The sequence below is a fragment of the Talpa europaea genome, assembly GCF_964194135.1.
Source record: "Talpa europaea genome assembly, chromosome: 1".
NCBI classification, from domain to species: Eukaryota; Metazoa; Chordata; class Mammalia; order Eulipotyphla; family Talpidae; genus Talpa; species Talpa europaea.
This window is the reverse complement of record NC_140073.1, coordinates 156,357,675-156,378,949: the sequence shown is the minus strand read 5'-3', so window position 1 is coordinate 156,378,949 and position 21,275 is coordinate 156,357,675. Positions and strand designations below refer to the sequence as shown.

The 21,275-nt window shown below is 58.2% G+C and overlaps 1 protein-coding gene across 2 annotated transcripts in view; it reads right to left on the bottom strand.

Annotated features, from left to right (window-relative positions):
• The window catches only part of AGAP1 (ArfGAP with GTPase domain, ankyrin repeat and PH domain 1), a gene marked incomplete at both ends in the record, with an annotated part of 360,154 nt that overhangs the window by 195,828 nt on the left and 143,051 nt on the right, over positions 1-21,275 (bottom strand). For both annotated transcript variants that reach the window (XM_084255022.1, XM_084255023.1), the window contains 3 exons: positions 1,039-1,131; positions 7,157-7,312; positions 8,172-8,299. In XM_084255022.1, coding sequence (XP_084111148.1) covers positions 1,039-1,131; positions 7,157-7,312; positions 8,172-8,299 — 377 coding nt within the window. The remainder of the gene's footprint in view (positions 1-1,038; positions 1,132-7,156; positions 7,313-8,171; positions 8,300-21,275) is intronic.

Here is a 21,275-nt window from a genome sequence, read left to right as displayed (position 1 = left end):
CAAAGGGATGAAAGCTGCCTGCTGGACAGTCCCGCCTCATCTGTGGACAGTCAGGCCCAGCCCGGGCTCCGGGAGGACTGGAGAGTGTCCAGGTGCCCGGGCTCCGGGAGGACTGGAGAGTGTCCAGGTGCCGGCGGAAAGGGACGGCGGGCAGGAGCCCGCGCCAGGGAACGCGTCGCCGCGGCAGGGCGGAGGCCGCCCCGCACTCGCGCCCACCGGATCCGTCCTCCGAGGCAGGACGCGCGCTCCGGCCTCGCCCTTTACCACGCTCGGGGGACGTTTCCGGGAGCCGCGGCGCGGGCTGGACTCTTTGTTTTTACTTTCCTTGGAAATGTAACCGCGTCGTGTGGCCCCGCTTGACTCGAGGCATAAAGTGATTTGGGCTCCGGGCTCCGGGCTAATGGAAACCTTTCCCGGCTAGCAGCCGAGGCCAAAACAAATGCTCGAATCCAGGTCCTGTTGTGTAATGAGGAAGTTTAATTAAGGCCCCACATTACAGCTGTAAATGTTCCTTTATATAATAAGGTCTAAATGAAACTGAACCTAATCAAAGTTACAATTCCTTCATTAGCAAATTACAAACAAGAGTGCGCAGCTGACACACCGCCGATGATTATCACAACTAATTGCCTCGTTGTTACAAACAGCCCGAAACAGCGTTCAGATGTCCGTCTGCAAGAGCAAATTAGGGCCACGTCGGCTGTCCCTGTGATCACAAGGGGCTCTTGTGCGCGGGCTGATTTACCCCCGTCGCCTGGCGGCCAGCGGCCCAATCAAAGCCCAGCTACAAAGGCGGCCTTTGAAGCCGGCTCAGCCCGGAACACGCCGCACGCGCGGGGGCAGCCGCACTTCATTAGATCTGCTGTCACATTTCCCTCTTCTTATTCTAATGATCCTATTTTAATACACACAGGAACCTCTTCTAATTGATGTCAAGTGAGTGACTTCTACATTCATCAACAGCGCGCACGGCGCGGCCGCGCCAGCCCCGCGTGGGGGGCGAGGCGGTCGGGCCGGGAAGGGGCCGGAGCCGCGTACCTGTTTGATTGGGATGGCTCGTCCGCTGCCGACGCTGTCTGCTCGACCCTCCAGGCCTTTCTTCTCTTTGTCTGGGTCACTCCCTTTCCGAGACTGCAGAGCAAAGAGAAAGTTAGCGTTGGGGTGCGGGCTGCGGTGCGCGCGGTCTGTCTGCCCCCGCCTGCAGTCCACGCCTCGAGGCTGGGGACCGCGCGTGCACGCCAGACATGCATCCGTGCCAGACGCGTCCACGCCAGACACGCATCCACGCCAGACACATGTCCACGCCAGACACGCGTCCATGCCAGACACACGCCCCGGGCACGGCTGTGAAGGCCCCTCCCAGGGCACCTTTCCCCGAGAACGCTCTCAACTTTCCCCCCGACTTTGCCACTGCAGAATTATCTTTTAATTCTCTTTGAAAGAGTTCAGGATTCAATTACTAGAAACCAGTGGAGCAGACAGGGAAGCGACGCCCAACAGGGGAGCCCATTCCGGGCCGCAGCTAATCCAGCCGGGGAGGCGCGGGCTCCTCGGCATCTTTGGGGGAGCTACTGCAGAAATGCAGCCACTTCATCACGTCTGGAGGATTTAAAACCGGATCAGCGCCCCGGCTGGGCGGCAACCTGGGGCCCCGCATTCACACCCAGGCACCCTCGTGTTCCTTTTCCCTGATTCTGGACAGCGAAGCAAGTGCCAGCCAGACCCGGGCAGCCTGCATGCCAGCAGCGCCGGGACCCCTGCTGGACACCACGCCAGTCCTCGGGGCGGTCCGAGCGGCTCCGCTGGCCGAGTGCCTGCAGCAGCCTCTGGGCCGCATGGCTGATGTCCTGAGCCGGGGCTCACCCGGGCTGGCGGCCAGCGGGGAGGGAGCGCGCGGGGCCCAGGGAAGCGGCCTCGGTGCGAGGACAGAGGTGGCCGGGCGCCCGCCAAGGCCCTCTCTGGACGGCGTGAGGAAGTGCGAGCACAACGGCTTCCTGACAGATTTATTTTATTATGAGAGAAAGATCTGAGACTCGTCCTCCTTAATAACTGCGCTGACAAGTGACAAGCTCACCCCATTACTTTTCAATGGGAACATTACTCACGCAATATTGAAAATGGAGAAACATTTTCATGTGCTTTTCAAATCCGAGATGATCTATGAAAGGGAGACACTGTGGTGTCCGGCGCTGCCAGGAGACGCCGAAGGGACCCGGCCTCGGGGGAGGGCTCGCGGCCGCCGGCTCTTTTTGTTATTCTCCAGCAGAAGGACACGGCACGTGGAGAAAGGCCCCGCGACGGGAAGGCAGGACGCGCGCTTCTCAGCCACGCGCACCCGGACGCTCCTCCAGATGCGGCCGCCCCCGCGGGCCTGGCCTCGGCTCCCGGGCTCCCTGGGCCGGTGGAGCCGGGACGGACGGCAGGCAGTGGACCGAGCCACACGGAAAAAGCCGCAGGAAGCCATAAAACATGAGGTGTGTCCCTTGGGCCGGGAGGGGAAGGGGCTTTATCAATTTCTTGTCGTGAATTCCAGCGGGGGGCGAGGGGCTGCCTCTTCCCTTTAATTCTTTCACGAATGCTAGAGGGAGGGCGACGTAACAGCCCTTCATTCTCTTCTCTCCACCGCTCAATTCCCGGGAAGGTCGAACTTGGGGCTTCGGCTCCTCAAATAAGGTTCAAAGTTCACAATGTTTTAAAAAATGTGAAGTGCCCGGAACATCCGCGGCACTTTCGGAATTTTACGAATTTCAAATTTCTAAATCCGGAAATCCATCTTCATTATTTGAAGACTAATTAACAAAGAATAATTAACAAAACAAACAAAAAAATTAACATCTTCCTCCTCAAGGCGGCACAGCTGTCCCTGTACCCACGGGTTCTCGGGGCTGAATTCGCAGACGCACGTCAGCGCGCGCAGCTCCGCGCTCGGTGAACGCCGGCGACACTCAGGTAAGACTCCCTCGTGGAACGAGCAAGGCTTCCCGGCTGCTCCAGCCTCGGGCGGAGTCTCACCTCACATCCCCGGGAGAGCAGGGCTGGAGCTTTGCAGCGGGTGCATCAGGCTGCACCCCCGGCAATAAACTGGAAACCCAACAGCCAAGAACGGAACCATCCTGCTGTCCTCGCAGCTCTTGGGAGCTTTCTGACATCCCCTCCCCAACAGCACATCCTGGGGGACTGCTCCAGGGCACCTGGGAGCATGACCCATAAAGCAGCTCCCGTACTCCCAAACACCTGTCACAATTGAACTCAAGGCGCCCGGCAGGGCACAAGCGCTGGGGGCCAGGGAGGAGGCCCATGGCGGTCTGGGAAGCCAGGACACGCCCAGAGAGAGTCTGGGCCAAGGGGGAGCGAGTGGAGGGGATGTGACGGTCACCTCTGGACTGCAAGGATGTGCACCTTTCGCCCTTGTGAGGAAGAAGCTCTGAAGCAGCCCCCTCCATTACCTGCTCACAGGCAGCATCTCTGACAAGGCTCCTTCTCAGCAAACTGAACCTGCCCCCCCTTTGTAACCCCTGAACAAGCCAAGGCGCGGGGGCCGCTCTAACAGCTTCCTCTCCGGGACACAAAACACCGATCAGACACGTCTGTCTACACTGTCGATCTGCTGCCTTGTTTCCACCCTGAGTCACCGCAAGTTCGGCGACATCTTCCTGCCATACTCGCTCACGGGGCCGGCTGGCTTGGCTGCGCGGTGCCATCTGCACACTCACTCGAGAGTCACCCTGCACGTGGGGCTGTGGTGGAACGGCCTGGAAACAGGTGAGGCAGCACCTGGCCCGTTTAGGGACATGTACGAGAGCCTGTCTCTAACTGCGTCCGTGCAGTGGCAAATGGCAAAATCGAGTTAATGCCAACCCTCGAGGAGGGGGCCAGGGGACACACCTGGAGGCACACCTGGCGGGCTCACCTGGAGGCACACCTGGAGGCACACCTGGTGGGCTCACCTGGAGGCACACCTGGTGGGCTCCAATGTGCCTGGATTTGCCTCCCAGAGGAAGGAGCATGGCCAGTCGAGAAAAGGGCTTGCATCTGCTGAGCCTCGCGGTGAGCACACGCCTGGGCCGTCTATCCCTGCGCCCCTGAACGTGCTTTCTCAGAACACGTCTTAACCCATGGGAACTACGGCTACTGACCTATGTGAGCTGCTTCGCCTAAGAACTCACATTACTAAACCAGGATGTGAGTGGCGGTAGCCTTAGTCATCTTTTTCCTCAAAACAGTGTTTCCTCAAAGAAATAAACAAAATAAATGCAGTGTAGCTCTTGAATAGCAGAGCGTAACTCCCACTCAGGTGCAATATATAATTTGCTATGAGAGAGCTTTGAAGTTGTGCCATTTCATAAAAAGTGCACGTGAGTTATTTTTGCTTAAATATGTGTCTACGTGCAAACAGAAGCATCTGGGGCTGCAGGATGTCAGCCCAGAGCGGCACATTATGGGTCTACTTGATAAAACTGGTAAGGATGGCATTTGAAAAATGATGTGTTGCTACTTAATTAACTCTGGCCTCCTGATGGCAGTGCCGGTGCCCTCCCTGGGCGTCACGTCCCATCCGCTGGCTCCTTCCTCACGAGACTGGACCCCAGGCGGCTCCTCTGCCCTCCGACCACACACCTCTGAATAAATGAATTTTTGGCCAATTTAAGCCAATAATTACAAGGGTGAAGAGTCTATGAAATTTTACATAATTAAGACTAGGTACAAATGTGTAACAATGAGAATTTAGTTTCTTTAATTGCTGTGATTTCGAAAGTAATCCGCCTTCTTTTCATTCCTTGGATGACACTGACATCTAGTGGAGCGGAGTTTCTATTTCCAGCTTGAAGACACCGCATGTCACACTCACCACGTCCAGCGCCCCCGTCCTCACCGTGACCATCGCATCGTCTCCTCACCACCACCCCTCAAGCTCACTCGCTGAGTGTGGAGCCCAGGCCCACACACGGGTCCCGCCCAGGTGCTCCCCACCCTTTCCTTAACGGCGTGATGCAAACCCCAGCAACGGGCGCTCTCCAAGGCCCCACCTCCCCCACCCCACTGGTAGCAGCCGTGCAGCAGGGGTTCATTTCTGAAATATTTTCCCACGCTGAGAACTGCTGGAAAGTATCTCCCGAGGAGCTGCCGGCGCACAGGTGGTCGGGCCTCGGCCTCTGTGTTAGTCCTGACTGTCCCCGCAAGGAGGAGGGGACTGCGGTGGCCGTGCACTGGCCCTGGCCTCACGTGAGTGTCTGGAGTAAGAAGACCGGCTCCCTCCAGCTCTGCCCTCTGTCGGTGCGTGGGGCCCCCCTGGCCCGCAGACACGTCTTCCTGCACACCGGCCATGGCGGTGGCCACTCCTCCTGCCGAGTGAAGCGGGAGACGCACGCTCCCTGGATGACGGCACTACCTCAATTCCTACCATTGATTTTCCCCATCTTCCAAGTTTTCTCCTCTGTCACCGACAGGCTCTTGCATACAACTTTCTGGTACATTCCACCTGCAGAGCTGCCCTTGTGAAGGGGAATGGGGCCAGGCTGGCGCTCTCCTCCTGAACAGCTTCTTTTCTAAGAGACCGTTTGGCCTCGCATCCCTGACACCGGCAACCAGAGCCGGTGACCACACACGTGGGCCGGGGCGGCCAAGAGCTGGGTGTCCAGAGTGGGGTTTGCGCTCCCCCAGCAGGAGCAGAGAAGACACACGTGGTCTCTGTGGCAGAAGAGCTTTCACAAGACCCCTGCTCACGTGCCAGCCTGAGAGTATCGCCGTCACTGGTGCCCTCCAGACCTGCCTGCAACTCCCCCACACGGGCGCAGCCACTGTGCTCAGCACCCAGGGTCACTTCCTGGCAGCAGCGGCAGTGAGGTCAGTGGAAGCCACGCCACAAGACTCGCCTCTGTCGGGAGTATCCTCGGGCCCACCTCGGCCCCTGCCGTTCTCAGCTCAGAGAGGGTGAGTGACCTGCCCAGGCCAAACAGCTGCTGGCAGGCAGGCCGAGTCTGGTCTGCTCGGTCCTTGCTCTGCGCAGCACAGGGCAGATGGCAAGAGGAGGGCCGGGGTAGGGGTGGGGGGGTGCTGCAGGGGGCAGTGTCCTGACAACGCTGACCTGGAGACCAAGGGGACAGCAGCCACCAGCGGGGGGGGGGGGGGCATGGGTCCCACCACCTACTCCCTGCCCCTGCCAGCCCTCCCCCAGGTCAGGATGGGGACTACTGAATTCTCAGCCTCCACATTCTACCGTGCTGAGCTGCGGTCAGCCCAGCGGCAGCACGGACAGCTTACTCCAGGGCACCCCTGGCCTGCAGCAGGACAGCCACGCCACAGGGCCGCCCCGTGCACCGCAGGAGAGCCAGCGGGTCCTGAGGTCAGCGGTCCCCTCCTGCCCCAACCCCCTACTGGTGACAGCTCAGAAGTTCTCCAGAAGTTGCTAAAAGCCAACGAGGGAGCAAGAGCCGTCTGAGGATCAGAAGCATCGACTTGTCACACGCAGACCTGGCCTGGGGAGAATCGTCTTCTCAAGTCAAAGGTCTGCAGCTCTGGACTCAAGGTCAAGGCTCTGGCTTGACGGGTCATGTCTGCTGGGTGAGGGCAGGGGGAGGCCAGCAAGGGCCTCAGCCTCTGTGCATTCAGGGGTCCTCTGCATCCTTACTGTCCAGGGAGCTGGCCCAGGCAGGGAGCGCAGACCTGGGCCCCAAAAGCTGGTGCTCGGCTTCCTAACACGCCACAGCAGACTCAGGGCTCCTGGTACAGGAGCTACTGCCGCGAGGCCCAGCACTGTCCAGCGGCACTGCCAATGCCAAGGTCACTGCCCTGTGGCCCAAGGACAGGAGGCCTGAGGTGTGAAAAGGTGCCTCATGTAAAGGCTTAAAGGTGCCCGTCGGGAAGCGGGCAGAGTTTACTCATCTGCTGGCATCCCGTGTGACACGGCCTAGCCAGAGACTGAGAAAGCCACAGGTGGCAGCTGACAGCACCCCCACGTGCGCCCCGCCCCTCCCAACACCCGCTCAGAGATGTAACTCCACTGCCCTCAGTGCCCAGATCCTTGCTGCGCAGCCCTTCTCAGACTCACAGCAATTCCTCGTGTGCTCAGTCTGCACTCCACACACGCTGCGGGGCCGCCTGGCGGCCAGGTCAACAAAGGAAACCCCTGGGGCCCCCGACCCCCGGCGACACTCACGGTGAAGAGGTTGGAGCGCCGTTTGGACTGCTTGCGCACGGGCGTGGGCGTGTTGGCAGTGGGGGGCACGTCTATCCGCAGTTCCTTCTGGCTGGTGCTCGGGGTCGACGGGACGGAGGAGGAGTAGTCGCTTAAGCTGCCGCCTCCGTTACTCGTCTGTAACGATGGAAAACGGATCCAGTCAGGACATGGTCCGGGAAGCTCATTCCTCTGCGTGACAAGTCTGGCCACATCCTATCCTGCCTCACAGATACATGGTCTCTTCTGGAACATTCCAGCTACCTCAGAGTTGCCCAAGAAAAGTGACTTAGGAAAAAGACATCCCTGCAATTTAATTAAAAATCTGAGTTGCGTTAAACTATGTTTGCATTTCCTCTGAAAATGCAAAAGTTTTTGCATTTGCTGGCTGAACACTGGCTGTGGCGCCTTCGCTCCTGCAGAGCAGATGCAGAGCAAGGGCTGCTACCCCTGTAGACCCACAACTCACATTCTGAAAGAGACAACCTGAAAACTGGGATGCTCTCGGAAGTGATTTGGAAGCTGCACCCCAGAGACAGGTCCTGAGCACTTTTCCGGCCCCCGCCTGCGCGGCGCAAGAGCTCACTGACTCCCTGCCAGGGGCGAGGAGGTCACCCCATGCTGGCCGCATTCCTGGGCAAGCACCATGGAACTGCTGTCCAGGTGTGTGCTATCCAGGTGTGCTGCCCAGGTGTCAGGTGAGACACATGCACACAGGCAAAGCCTACAGTCTCCTGAAGGGTTTGGCTGCTTCCAAGGGACCCTTATTTTGTTGGCTTCCAAGTAAATAATTCAGCAGCATGTTATCAACGCAGCAGCAGGATGCCCAGCGCACGGAAGGATGACTCCCGTCAAGCCACCAGCCACAACTGTTTCCCCTGGAAACGTGGCAGCAGTATCAGCGTGCCGTTATTTATAAAGTTGAAAAGGAAAAAAAGAATCCGCCTTAGACAGGGGAGGGCACACCGGAGGGGCGCGGCCCGCCCACGACCCACACCTGGCTGATGTGCACGGCAGACACCTGGGCGGAGCAGACGGACGAGTGGCTGGGAGAGTTGGGCAGTGACTTGCAGGGCCCGATGGACAACTGCTGCTTCTTCCTGGTGGCGACGATCTTCTGGGCAACTGGGGACACGAGACAAAAGAAACAGGGTGAGGCTGGTCTCCAGGTCCGGGGCGCACGCAGCGCTGGCTGACCGGCCCGCGATCCACACTTCCCTCCTCCAAGGCAACAGAATCCCTGAATCAAGTCGGGCAGAAGACGGCCAGGAAAAAGATGGCATTTCCTGACGAAGCCTTCTCTGGCCGCCCCCGTGCCCCGGGTCAATGCAGAGACGAGGGGGAAGGGCAGGGGGCCCAGCTTCCAGGCGTCTCCCCTGAGAGAGCTGCCCCCAGCCCGCTGCTTCCCAATCACGTCTTCCTTCAGGAGGCTTGCAAAGCCCCCCAGGGCTGGCACCCCCACCACAGGCGCCCAGAATCTTCGAACATGAAACATACAACACCCACCCATCTTGTGCACCTTATTCTAACAAAATGATTCCTCCACCCGCCCCCAGTCATTTTCAGCCAAAAATAACCCTAAATAAGACAGAGTAATTTACCCAAGACCCCTTGAAAAATCAAAAATCTATTATTTGCATAACTTAAAGACTTCCTCTTAACTTTACAGGCATAGAATTACAGTCAAGGACATGAAATTCCATCAGAGGCTTTTTAGTTTTATTCAAATGCGTGGCTGCACACATTGGAAGTTTATCTTAATCAATACAAATCTAAATGCAGCCAGCCATAACCTGTCTTCGCAAACAGGCTCGCTGATAAAGCATATTGGATTTAATTGGAAAGGAAGTCAGCGATTAGCAAACTCTTCCTACACCAATAGGTGTCACTGCTGTTTTTATTTGACTAGATCGTGTCTTTGGAGATGAGCTGTAATTAAGGGCACGGTGCCCCCTCTTCGCCTTGGCCCAGAGAGTTGCTACTGTCAGAGGCCCAAGCGGGGGGCATCCTGTCCTCCCGGCAACGGGCCAGAACGGAGAGGCGCTCACAGGGTCCACAGATAATTTCTTTCCAAAGGAATATAATTTTAATAAGGAACTGGTTTGTCCAGAGCTTATGGCTTCCATGTAAATGAATGATAGTATAAATATGATTAAGTGAAAATGCAATATATAAAAAATGGCTCACAGAGACGGAGCAGCAGCTTCATTAGTTACTCCCACCTCCAATAGGCCTCTTATCATCCCGAAAGGATGATATCAATTAATTAATCTTCCCACAGCATATTGATCATAACCTTCATCAGCTAATCACGTGTAAATTACAGAGGAATATCGAGGTGCTCCGTCATTTCAAAACCATTGGCGTATTGATCTCGGGTTTGAAGGCGTATATTAGAATATTTTAAAAATCATTATGTGAACTAAAAAATAAAATCTGAGATCAGATTCCAACAGCTGCAAACCGTGTCCGGGAGGTGACCTGAAATTCCAATGACCATAAGTGAGTTAACTTAAAATCATGATTTTCAGGTGATGGCAAATTCTTTATTTTTCTGAAAAAAAGGGAAGATGGGTTTCGATGGTCGCCTCCAAGAGTTTTTATTTAATTCCCTGCCTCAGCTGGGAGCACCACCGGGGCGGACGCTCAAGCTCGAGGTGCTGGGGTCGGCGGGCAGGCCCCGCAGGGGTCAGGCCTCTGCTGCTGCTGTTTCCTGTGCTAACGGGAGGCTCGAGGAACCTTCTAAGCAAGTCAAATATGTTACAAAAACCCTCATTTCCTGAAAACCCAAATGCAAGTGACTGTCCACTCTTCCTAGCTGCAGTGAGGAGGGAGTTCTTGTCCCAGGCACGTCCCCCAGGCCAGCTGGGCGGTGCCGAGCCCCAGGCCAGCAGCAAGAAGAGAATGGCTAGTCCCAAGCCAGGCCCCAGAAACAAGGCGCCGCTCAGGAACCCGCAACGTGCCACAGCGGGACGCTGGGTGTGCACAGTCCCGGCACACAAATACCACCCGGACGATCCCCGCTGGCCATCCTCATGGCTAGCAAGTGAACACACCCCACAGTTCACGTCAATTCATGCGGATGAACAGACGGATAAATAAACGGGAACAAAACCACCTGAGTTTACCTAAAAGGACGTGGAATCCCTGCTCTCAGTGTGTGTGGGGGGGGTCGTCCCAATTTGGGGACACACTTCACCATGCTGCTGCCCAAATCCCAAATGCTGTCGCCAGCAGGTGCCCGAGAAGTGCGCGTCCTCCCCAGACACTCGTCAGATGCCGCGAGCCTCCTGATGGCTAAACACTGCACAGCGTCGGCCTACAAATCGCTTCTTCTAGATTCTGAGATGTATTCCGACCACAGATTAAAAAGGGCCCTTGAAGGATGACACCCTGAAATCACGTCTATCCTGACACCGCATGAGCTGGAGAACCAAGCGGCCTCGCTGGGCCGGGCGGGCGGGGCTGCGGGTGCGCGGGGGGCTTCCCGCCGCCTGTGGCTCTCAGATCACCTTGCCGGGCGTGCCCCCCGTGCACCATCCTGTGTGAATTTCCTCTCCTCAAGAAAAACAAGTATATTTTAGACCTTAAGCAACAAGAAAAGGGGGCTACACATTTGCTTTCTCCACGAATTTTTAATTTTCTATCAGGTAGATGATAAACGGTTCCTTTAATTAGGTAAAAATGAAGTTCTCAGATCCCTCCCAAATAAGACCTCATTAAATCCTGGCATCGGGCCCAATGTTCCACTCCAGCTTTATTTTTTAAAATCATTTGCACTCGACAAGGAAAGGAGTAACCCCCAGCTTCCCCCGCCAGGACCCTGAGGTCCTCTGTATGGAAACCTCAGGCCTCAAAACAGCGTCCACTGTCCCAGTTCACACCGGACCCCACGCAGGGGGACACCCACGCGGTACCCCCTGCTCCACCCACTCCCGAGACGGCTGGAGACGGGGGTTTCCCTGCGGGCCGCCCCCCACCAGGCAGTTTCCAACACGTGGCCACGTGCATTTCTGTCCTTATATCTCACATCCCCCCAGGCCCTAAGCTTTATCTGGATGACACTATACCACACCAGTGTGCTTGCCATGCACCTGTGCACACACACCCATGCACACTCACACGTACCCACACACCTGCACGCGCCCACGCATACCTACATGCACACACACACACCACCCACAGAGTCAGGGCCACACTGAAGGGCTGGACTCAGCTGTCCACCCCACTCCCCGCACTGGGCGCGCAGTAAATGCTCAGAACAAGACTCACGAGGGGCCCGGCTGTGGGTGACGGCGCTGGCCCTGGAACCCAGCCCTCCCGCAGAGCCCAGCGACCCCACAGCTCTGCCGCCCCTTTGGCGTGGCGCCCCGGCACCTGCAATCCACAGTGAAGCACTTACATTAAGTTTCTGTCTCTCATTAAAGATGATGACATTTTTGGCAGAGTCCAATAAATGCAAGTAAATTTAATGAGCAAAATATCTTCTCCAGTTTAAATGACTTACTCAAATGAATCGATTAACAAGAACTTTCGACAAGCCCAGCAGCGGCTGCGGCGGAGGCAGGGAAGGAAAGCGTGCCCTCGTCTCACCCCGAGGCGCGTCCACCGTCCACCCAAACCCTCCCCCCACGTCCATGCTCCAACTGCTCGTCGGTCACCGGGCTACGCAGCCACCCTCCCGGCCCACTCGCTCCTGCAGCCCACCGCGCCCTGCGCACCCCAGGGTCAGGCACACCCCGGCAGGCTGCTCTCCCCTCCAGTCCCACTTCAGCCAGCAGTGGACGCTGGGCCCGCGGCTGCCATCGCAGGACCAGCCCCTCACAGGACAGACGGCACCTTTCTGGCACCCAGACCGCCCGGAGCAGCGGTTCCCGTGGGGCCCACATACCCAGGCTGGGGAGCCATGGTCGATGCGCGGGAGCCCCGGGGTGAGCCGGGCACGCTTGGGGAGAGGATGCCTGGGAAGCCGCGGCCAGCGAGGCCGGAGACCCAGCTCCGAGGAAGCCACGCTGGACGGGAGTGGAGAGAGCGCCTGTCCCGGGCTCGGGCACCAGCTCCAGGCTGACCCCTGCTGCTGTGGTGTTCGGAACCGACAGTTGCGTGAGGAGCGGCCAGCGTGGGGCCGTCACTGCGCCCCACAGCAAGGAACCTGGAAGCCCGGCTTGCGCTCGGGACCCTGCGCCACCCGGAGGGCGGGTGCTGCGCCCGGTGCCGCTGACTCGCCTCCCCAAGGAAGGCTGGGCCGGTCCACAGAGCCGGGGCCGGTCCACAGAACTGGGGCTCACCACGAAGCCCCGCACAGGGCAAACCACCAGGACTGTAAATCTCCCCAGAACAAATAAAAGATCCCGGAATGTCTCAACTCAGTTTTAAATTACAGCTGAGTGATGACTGAGCCATCCTATTAATTAAGAAGGAATTAATTACCGAATTATCTAAGTAGTTCTGAATTTGTGACTTAGGAATGGAAAGAAATCTCATGTGGAACGTCGCTCACCATGAAAACCTCCAAGTGTGTGGATGGGAGGGGGCGGAAGGGGGTGAGTGTGGGGGGTGTAAGGAGTGTGGGGGGTGAAAGGGGCGTGATGGAGGGGGAGCTAAGGGGGTGAGTGTGGATGGGGTGTAAAGGCGTGGATGGAGGGGGTGTAAGGAGGTGAGCATGGGGGTACCCCATTCTTGGCGACCCCCTGCAGACCCAACTCTTCGATCTGCTTCCACATCACTAGTTTCGAGTGGGAGGGAGCGGCACAGGAGGCTGTGTCTGTGACCGTGTTGTGAGGTCTGTTTCTTCGTGGCGGGAAGGATTCCAGGCAGGTGAAGACGGGGCACGGCACCCACACGCCCGAGGCATCCACCCAGCGTGCCGCCAGCTGGGACACACGAGCACAGCTGCCAGCCCATGGCGACAGGCCATGCAGGGTGCTCGAGAGCTGCCCACCTGCCCTTCGGGGCTTCCGTGGGCCTGGCACTGGACAGCAGGTGCCCAGCGGGCCAGGCAGGCGGCCACGGGCAGGGGAGAGAAGCCTGAGGGAGCGGGGAAGCGGCTCACAGGCTGGGAACACCTGTCTGGGCCTGGTGAGCTGTAAGGCAAGGCCCGGGTCACCCGCAGGGCGTCCCAGCTGCTTGAGGGCAGGGGCGGGTCCAACTGGGATGGTGGGGGGCTGTCACACAGGCCACTCAGGGGGGCACTGGAGCGAGGGGACACGAGGCGGAGCAGGCTGGGGCAGGCCTGTGACAGGCCTGGCCACGTCTTGGAGGCACACAGACTCGTGGTTTGGAGACTCACATCTAAACCGCTGCTGCCAGTCTCACACCTGGCCAACGCTCTGGCGGGTGCAGGACTCTGGGCCGGCGGTGATGGCTTGATGACTCCAAACTACTGAAAGGAACCCTCGTGAGTGCCCGAGGACCCACCACTGTCGTCGTTGGAGGACGACGTCACACACCACCAGAGCAGATGGGGACCTCCAGCCCACTTCCTGGGGGCCCTGAGCCCGAGCCTGCTGACCTTCTCCTGCCCTGACGCGGGCCGGGCCTCCTGCGGTCACAGGCCTAGGGGAGACCCCCCTCCCCCCCACACAGCACAGGCCCGCGGGGTGTTTGCCTCGACCTTGACACACCCCTGTTCTCTGTGAAGGTGGACAGTCCCTCCCGAGCCCCTTCGCGCGCGGACACACTGGTGGTTCTGCAAACAGAGAGACCTGGCCTGATGGCCTCCCGGTCTCCACAGAACAAGGGCCACACCATGAGAACAGTTTTCCAATAACAAACACGAAGGAGGAAGGGGCGCTCCCTTCTTGTGACCTTGCAGGTCACAGGGTCCACCGGGCACGTGGAGAGGGGCTGCGTCTGCTCTTTGGTTCCCTGTCAGTGAAGATCTGGGAAGGTCTGTGCCCCCGGCAAGTCCTGAGGGGAAGGGTCTGGGGGATCCGCGGTGACTCATGTACGTGGACCTAAGCACAGCATTCAACATTCCTACCGTGTCCGCTAAAACCCAACCCAAGACAGGCCACGTTTAAAAAGCCAAACTTGCTCTCCTTTCTCCCAGTGAAGCTTCTGAGTTTTCCATGAAGCAATGACGTCTGAATTCTTAATCTGAGGTTCAGTGCTTATCTGTATTCTTTTTATCTCGTTGTATTAAAACAAATTTATCTTCATTTATGTCGCAATTACCTATTAGGGTTGTTAATTTGCTGGAAATGAAGGTATTGTTTAATTGCTCCTATTAATCGGGGGATTTAAATGCCGACTGTAATAAACAGTTACCTTCAGGACGGAGCAAAGTCACGGCTGCTGACATTAATTTCAGAATTTTAGAATGAGGGCAAGTTTCTGCTGTGGCCAAGGCAGCTGGGCTTCCCTTCAGATTTCAGAGGGGAAAAAAAAAACATAAAATAGGTGGTGGCGCAGGGGGTTGAGACGCAACCTATGAAGCTGTCCGCAGCCTCTGCAGCACGAGTTCGATCCCCGGCCAGGGACCAACCCCCATGGCGCAGCAGACCCCTCCTGTCTCCCCGCTGCTCCCCTCAGCAGTGTGTTTCAGTCCTTCTGCCTGTTCTGTTCCCCACTCTGTCTCTGGTGAATATTCTCACCCCCACACCTCTGGTCTGTACCCCAGTTCTTGTATGCATAAGTAAATAAATCTTAAAAAAAAAAACATAAAACTCTTGCTGAAACAAACGTCTTGACGCGACATTTCCTACCCATGGATCCAAACCCAACGTAAAGTCGTGCTGTGTGGTGAGGGGGTTCTCAACCCCCCATTCCGTGCACGTCTTCACGACACAACTGTCCCTGAGAACTGAGCCCCATAGCACAGCTGCCCCGGGGAGCGCCGGACTCCCCAGCAATGGAACACAGGCTGGGGGGCCGCGGGAGCAGGGGCCCAGCGAGGCCACTGGAGGACCCAGCCCGTGCCCCAATTCCAGGCCCCAGCACTGGAATGTGCCCGCCTCTGGACGCTCACTGCCCTGCAAATGCCCTGCAGCTGGTTTTATCCTCGGTCAGGGCCACCTGCCCTGACCATGGGCTTTAGGCTGGCCCTTAGCAGGGGAGGCCTGCCAGACGCCCACCCCGGCCCTGATTCCTGAAACCCAAGACCGGGGGTCTCCATAGAGGAAAGGACCCAGGGCCTGCTGGCAACTCTCAGGGGGACGGAGCCCGGGGATGCCCCCACGTCTCCCTCCACCCGCCAGCAAATCCTTGTACACAGAGGGGCAGAGCCCGCCCCTCGGGCACAGGCGAATCCTCTCATCCTTCCATGAACACAACCCAGGGTGCAGCAGGGAGGCCACGGCTGGAAGTCCCAGGATGCTCCTGGGCATGGCCATCCTGTGCGCCACGGTGGGGCTGGCAGCGTTTCTCTCGCGTGTCATGGGAGCCATGGTCACCCCCTGGCCTCCCTCCCTCGCGTCTCCTCTTCCATCACGGAGCAATGGGCACGTGCCAGGCAGCCTGCTGGGCGGAACCTGGTCAGCCCAACCTCAGCTGAGCAGCCAGAGTCCAGGGCCTGTGCCCGGCCAACTCAGCGTCCTGGGAGACCCTGCCACGAGTGCCGTGACTCAGCAAGGTCCCCAGGGTCGCCCATCACGGCCACGCCCCTGGTCCCCGAGCGCCTCGGCCCCACCCGCACTCACATCTTCCCGCCAGGGCGCGGAAGGGACAAGCTGCGGGTGTGCAGCCCATGGCACAAAGGGCTCCTGCGCCTGGGATAGAAACAAGAGGGGGGCATGGAGGAATGACGGGGCTCTGCGCAGGCAGAGGGGTCACCTGAAGGGGTGGGTGGACCAAGCGTGCCGCCCGCTGGGGGTAATCTCAGCCCATGGGGACACAGCGCGTGGACAGGAAGCCCCGCGTGGGCTGCAGACGTGCAGCCAGGCTCACACTCACCTGGGCAGGTGGGCGCTGAGAGCCAAGAGGCTGGTAGAAGGGACAGGGCTGGGCTGAGTCCCGGTGAGAGTGCCGGGACGTGTCCACAGGGCACTCGACTGCAGGCCACGTGGAGCCAGGTCCAAGGTGGCAGGACCTGGTGCCCCTGACGGGGCCGCGACAGGCCAGCCACGCGGCGCCAGGGCGGGGCCGGTCCTGCAGGACGTGTGCGGCTCGGGGCACGCGCTCGCCAGACGCTGTGGCTACACCAGCGGGGGTCTCGCGGCGCTCACTGCCCACCGCACCCGTCAACACCACCCACTTCACCCAACACCCCAAACCCAGCCAGTGGGTTCAGAGCCGCCGCCACTCAGGCTCTGCCCAAGTGGAGACTCCAAGGCGCACGGAAGACCTTGTCCAGCGGGCGCGGCTGCGGGGGGCGCTGAGCCTCGGGGACCGGCCAGCCCCGCATCACAGCCCAGAGGCCGCGCCGAGGAGGGAGATGATTAACTTTCCTCTCGCTTCTTCTCAAGTTGGATGCAAATCAGCGTCTTTCAAGAGGAGGCGAGTGAATATCCCAATAAATTGGCAATACAATTCAGACGGCGGGCAGGATGTGAAAGATAAATGGCTTAAACAAAGGGGAAAAATGAATCTGTCACTTCTTCTCAACTCATCAAGCTGTCTGCCGGGAGAGAGGATGACTCCAGGCAGCGCCGTTGCTGACACCCCTGAAGGTGAAGCCTCAGATCCTGACGCGGCACAGTGAGCCCTCTGCCCGGGAGGGGCCAGGGGCTCCCCCTCAGCCCGGGAGGGGCTGGAGGGCTCCCCCTCTGCCCAAGAGGAGCCGGGGGCTCCCCCTCTGCCCGGGAGGGGCCAGGGGCTCCCCCTCTGCCTGGGAGGGGCTGGCGGACTTATCTCTTAGAACCACGATTTGTTGCAAGGCCAAACCACAGGCTACAAAATCCACTGTCTGAGTGATGTTAAAGACCCTGAACAAATGCAAATAAATGGGTGACACCCCAATACAAGCTACCACAAAATGGCACTGACGGAGAAAAAAGTGGGGGCGCAAGGATTTGAGAAGATGAAGCACGTGGAGAGAACTGCAAAACGAGGCAGGAGCTCAAAGGCGACAGGATGAGAGACTGAGGCTGAAGAGACGGCGCCAGCATCCAGGGGGAGCCGGGCGGGGCCTCAGGGAGTGCGTGCGAGGCGGGAGGCCCGGGGTAGGCTGTGAAACCAGGACCTGGAGACAGAAGCCGTTGAAGACAATATTTGGTTTCCTTTAGGAAAAAAAAGGATCTAACCATCAACCGATATCAGCTGCACCCGAAGTATCGGGCCCGACGGGCTCCCGATCTCAGGACAGAAGGAGTGGGCTCCGTGACGTCTCTCATCTCCCCATTTATCATCAGCACACTCTCCTGCAGATATCTGTTAACCTTCCAGAAAAATGGACAAATCTATCACAACTGAAGCTATTTTCCTATTTCCAGAAATAATTACCCTTACAACAATCTCCATAAAAAAGACATTTTCTTCCTAAAGTGGGGGAGAAGATGGTGGGCTGGGAAGCTGGGGGTGATCCCTCTTCCCGGCTCTGCCAATGAGGAGGCCCGGGGAGTGACAGTGATGCAGGCGATGGTTACGCCGTGTATTGTGATGCAATTAGGAAGAAGGATGAGATGACAACACAGATTTCCACTCGGGCTTCGACGGGCTTTGTGCGGTGAGTCCCGGGAAGGCCTGCCCCACCACCATCAATTATTATTACCTCCCCGCCAGCGCCGGCCCTACCTTTAGAATACATAAAATTCCTCTGGGTGAGCCCCGCGTTGGGGACGTTACAGCAACATCGACGGTGAAGTCATGTGGACTTGCAGGCCCAGACAGAGAGGACATTAACTGAGCATTAACAGAGAATTCTGGAGAATTCTTCTCTAGAGACCACGGCTACGAAAGAGTTAATTCTCCGGTGCCGAGAAACTTTTCATTAAGTTTTTTTTTCCTTTCACAAGAAATTAAGCTTATCAATTGCCATTGTAATTATTCACAGCACCTCAGGTAATTAAAAGGGATCTAAATCTAATTTTATTTACATTTAGAATACCGGAGGTCATCACCGACCAGGATTTCACATTTGTGACTAATAACGTTTAAGTGTTAATTAGAGTTCAGCAGAGAATACTGATTGATTTTGAATTTGTCATCGGCCGTAACTTAGCGATGGCGAAGAAGTCAGCCTACCCCTCCTATCAGCCGCTGCCATTTCGAGAATTATTGGAATTCTCCCGAGGATCACACATGCATCTCGCTTTTGGAACACCTCCCTGAAAAAGCAGCCCGGCTCGTAACTACGCCGAGTGAAAAGCACTTTGCGTTACATTCCGTTTCCCGGACCCACCTGGATATAAATCACCCGCGGCCGTGGCCCAGGTACTGCTGTGTTTGATTTTCCCCCTAATTGTTCGCAGTGCAAAGTCTGAAGCACTCAGGAGCAGCTGGAGGGAGCACGAACCCCCAGCGGTCACCTCCTAGCTTTCACCTCAAACGTGCCACTGCGCCTTGGCACACCCCCCCCACCCGGTGTTCTGATCCACTCCAGGCATGTGGTGGACGTCTGCGGGCCTCTCCCCTGCATGTCCAGCGGGCGCCACGCGCCCCCACCTCTGCCCCCCGCCCACCCCCGCAGGACACACGGGAGCGCAGATCTCCTGAAACAACATGCCCTCGGCTGCGGCTCCATCCGGGGCCATCCAGGACAGATCCACACCCAGGGAGCCCAGTCTGCCCGCCCCCCCAATCACAGAGCAGCACTGCCTGGCAGAGAACGGTCGGGGGATGGGATGCCCCACACTTCTGCGCGCCGCCTTCCTCCCACCCGGCACCGGGGCTTGTAGCTACAGCCAGAGCAAATTTTGAAAATAACTGTCCCCCGCCGCCCCGGGCACCCCAGACACTGGACCCAGATGCTGAGGGGCCCCAAGTCTTGGTCCCAGTGAACACGGTCACCCCCCCACCGCTGCCTGCGCAGAAAAGCAGCGATCGCCTCTCTCCAAGAAAGTGACCCCCAGCGTCACCCACTTTCCCGAGGGAGAGGGGCCGGGTCAGAACATCAAGCCCGCTGCCGAAGTTACCTGACCCGAAGGGCCTGTGCTTGAGGCAGCCAAAAGCCGATCACTCTGCACAGTTCAAGCCCATTCTGCTCTCCCCAAAACTCTCGCTCCCAGTCACCCCCGGAGGTCTCCGTGTTCCCAAAGACCGAGGCTGGCGTGCTGTGCTTGGGGAGCCACGTTCAGAGAGTAAGTTGCGGGGGAACCCACGCACGGGGCCCTTGAGAACTCACTGGCACACGCGTGTGCCCAAGTTCAACACGGGACCAGCCTCACCGCCACCCGGGAAACCCCGGAACCAAACACGGGCCCCGCGCCAGTCACGCGCCGTCTGCAGCGGCCGCCTTCCCTCCTCGGCGGGGCGTCGGCACAGACCTCTACCCGCTTTTCTAAATCCGGCTTGTTTCCCTGGTGCGTGTGGGATTTTTGTTTCAGGCTTGCTACGCTCGGGTTTATTTCTCAATATCTGGCGGGTGCAGTTTTAATGATGGCGTGAGACACGTCCTAGACGCTCAGCGGGAGCTTCGGTTTGGGTCGGTCCTCCTGGACATCCCTGGCAGGGACAGCAGAGGTGACCATGGGGGGCAGAGGGACGTCCAGGGGGCAGGGGTGGACCGCGGCTCGGGTCAGATCTCCCTGCAGGCAGATTTGCTCCAGGGCCTGTGGCGCCCATGGTGCAGCTACACGCCCGTTTGTGGCAGCACCGCGTCCACCCAAGGCTGCCCAGGAAAACCTGGGGAAATTCATTTTGAGGGGAAAGCCCCACGTGGACAGAGGGCGAGAGCTCAAGCGCATGCTGGCCGGCGGCCCCGACCACCCGCCCACCTCAGGGCCAGGGAGGTCGCGCAGAAGGCACCTAGAAGTCTGGACAATCTGGGCGGTTCTTTCCTTCCCCCAAACACGTAAGATACAAACAGGACAGTAAAGCTACTGCCTTTGTCTTTAAAGCAAATTGCTCTTTTTGAGAATCAAAGCCCAGAAAAGCGAGGACGGAAAGCGGCGGGCTGCCGCCACTCAGGGTCCAGCAGAAGGTGACGCCGGCGGCACGCAGGCCCCTGCCCACCCGGGCGTGGGCCTGTCTTGTGCAGCCGCCTCCCCCACAAGCCAGGCGGCCCCGACACAAGCCCCCAGACAACCGTGCGGCAGGAGACAGTCGGGGAGCGCCACGGGTCCCCGGTCCGAAGGCCCCAGCTGCCAGATCCACGAACGGGGAGCTCGAGCCTGCTGGCCGACAGGAGGAACCCCCGAGTGTCCTCGGAACACCGAGACCCCTGAGAAAGAGCCGCCCGACAGGGAGCCAACTTACACCCCAGAAGAGAAACGGGACCAGCCATCCGCTCCTCGCACACCCCGCCGTCACCCCGGTCACCCCGCCGGCGGGGAGCTCGGGGCGGCAGGCAGGCAGGAGCGGGCTGAGCGGGAAGGCGCGGGCTCAGGCACGTCTGGTCTCCGCCGGGACCCGGCTCCTCCCGCGCCCCTCGCCCCGAGTCAGCGCGCCCCACGTGACACCCGAGACGCAGCGAGGAAAGGGTGTCGTGGAGCGGTTATTATACATCTCACAAAACACAGGGGCCTCTTTGCACTTTTAATCATTTGCTAACGGTTACAATAAGATAGTATTAAAAATTTAAACTGTCCTACTTAAGCAATTTACCTTCAAACGTCCATGTCCAGGAATGGATCCCGGATGTGAACGTGGAGGCCCTTGGTCAGATTTATGGCGCTGAAGACGATGTCTCCCAACACAGTCCTGACGAGTGAAGTCTAATGACTTTAGTTTTATTACTTTTTAAGCACTTAATGGGAAAATTTAGACATTGGCACAAGACCGAGCTTCCACAAGAATGGGACGTTTTAAAAAATGACAGGTAGGGCAGGCCCATGGATCACGTCCAAGGCAGGCAACACAGGCTGTCAGCGGGGCTGCAAGGCGGTGGCGACCCCCCTGGCCGGCCTGCGCGTGATGACTTAGGGCCCCCCATCCAAATCTGAACTGATCCAGGGGGTATTTAGCAAAGAGGAGCCACAGAGAATTTTATTGTTAAACATGTAAAATTTTAAAACCATTTAAAGAACTCCACAGTATTTAATTTTTCCCCCGGACTTATAAGCAC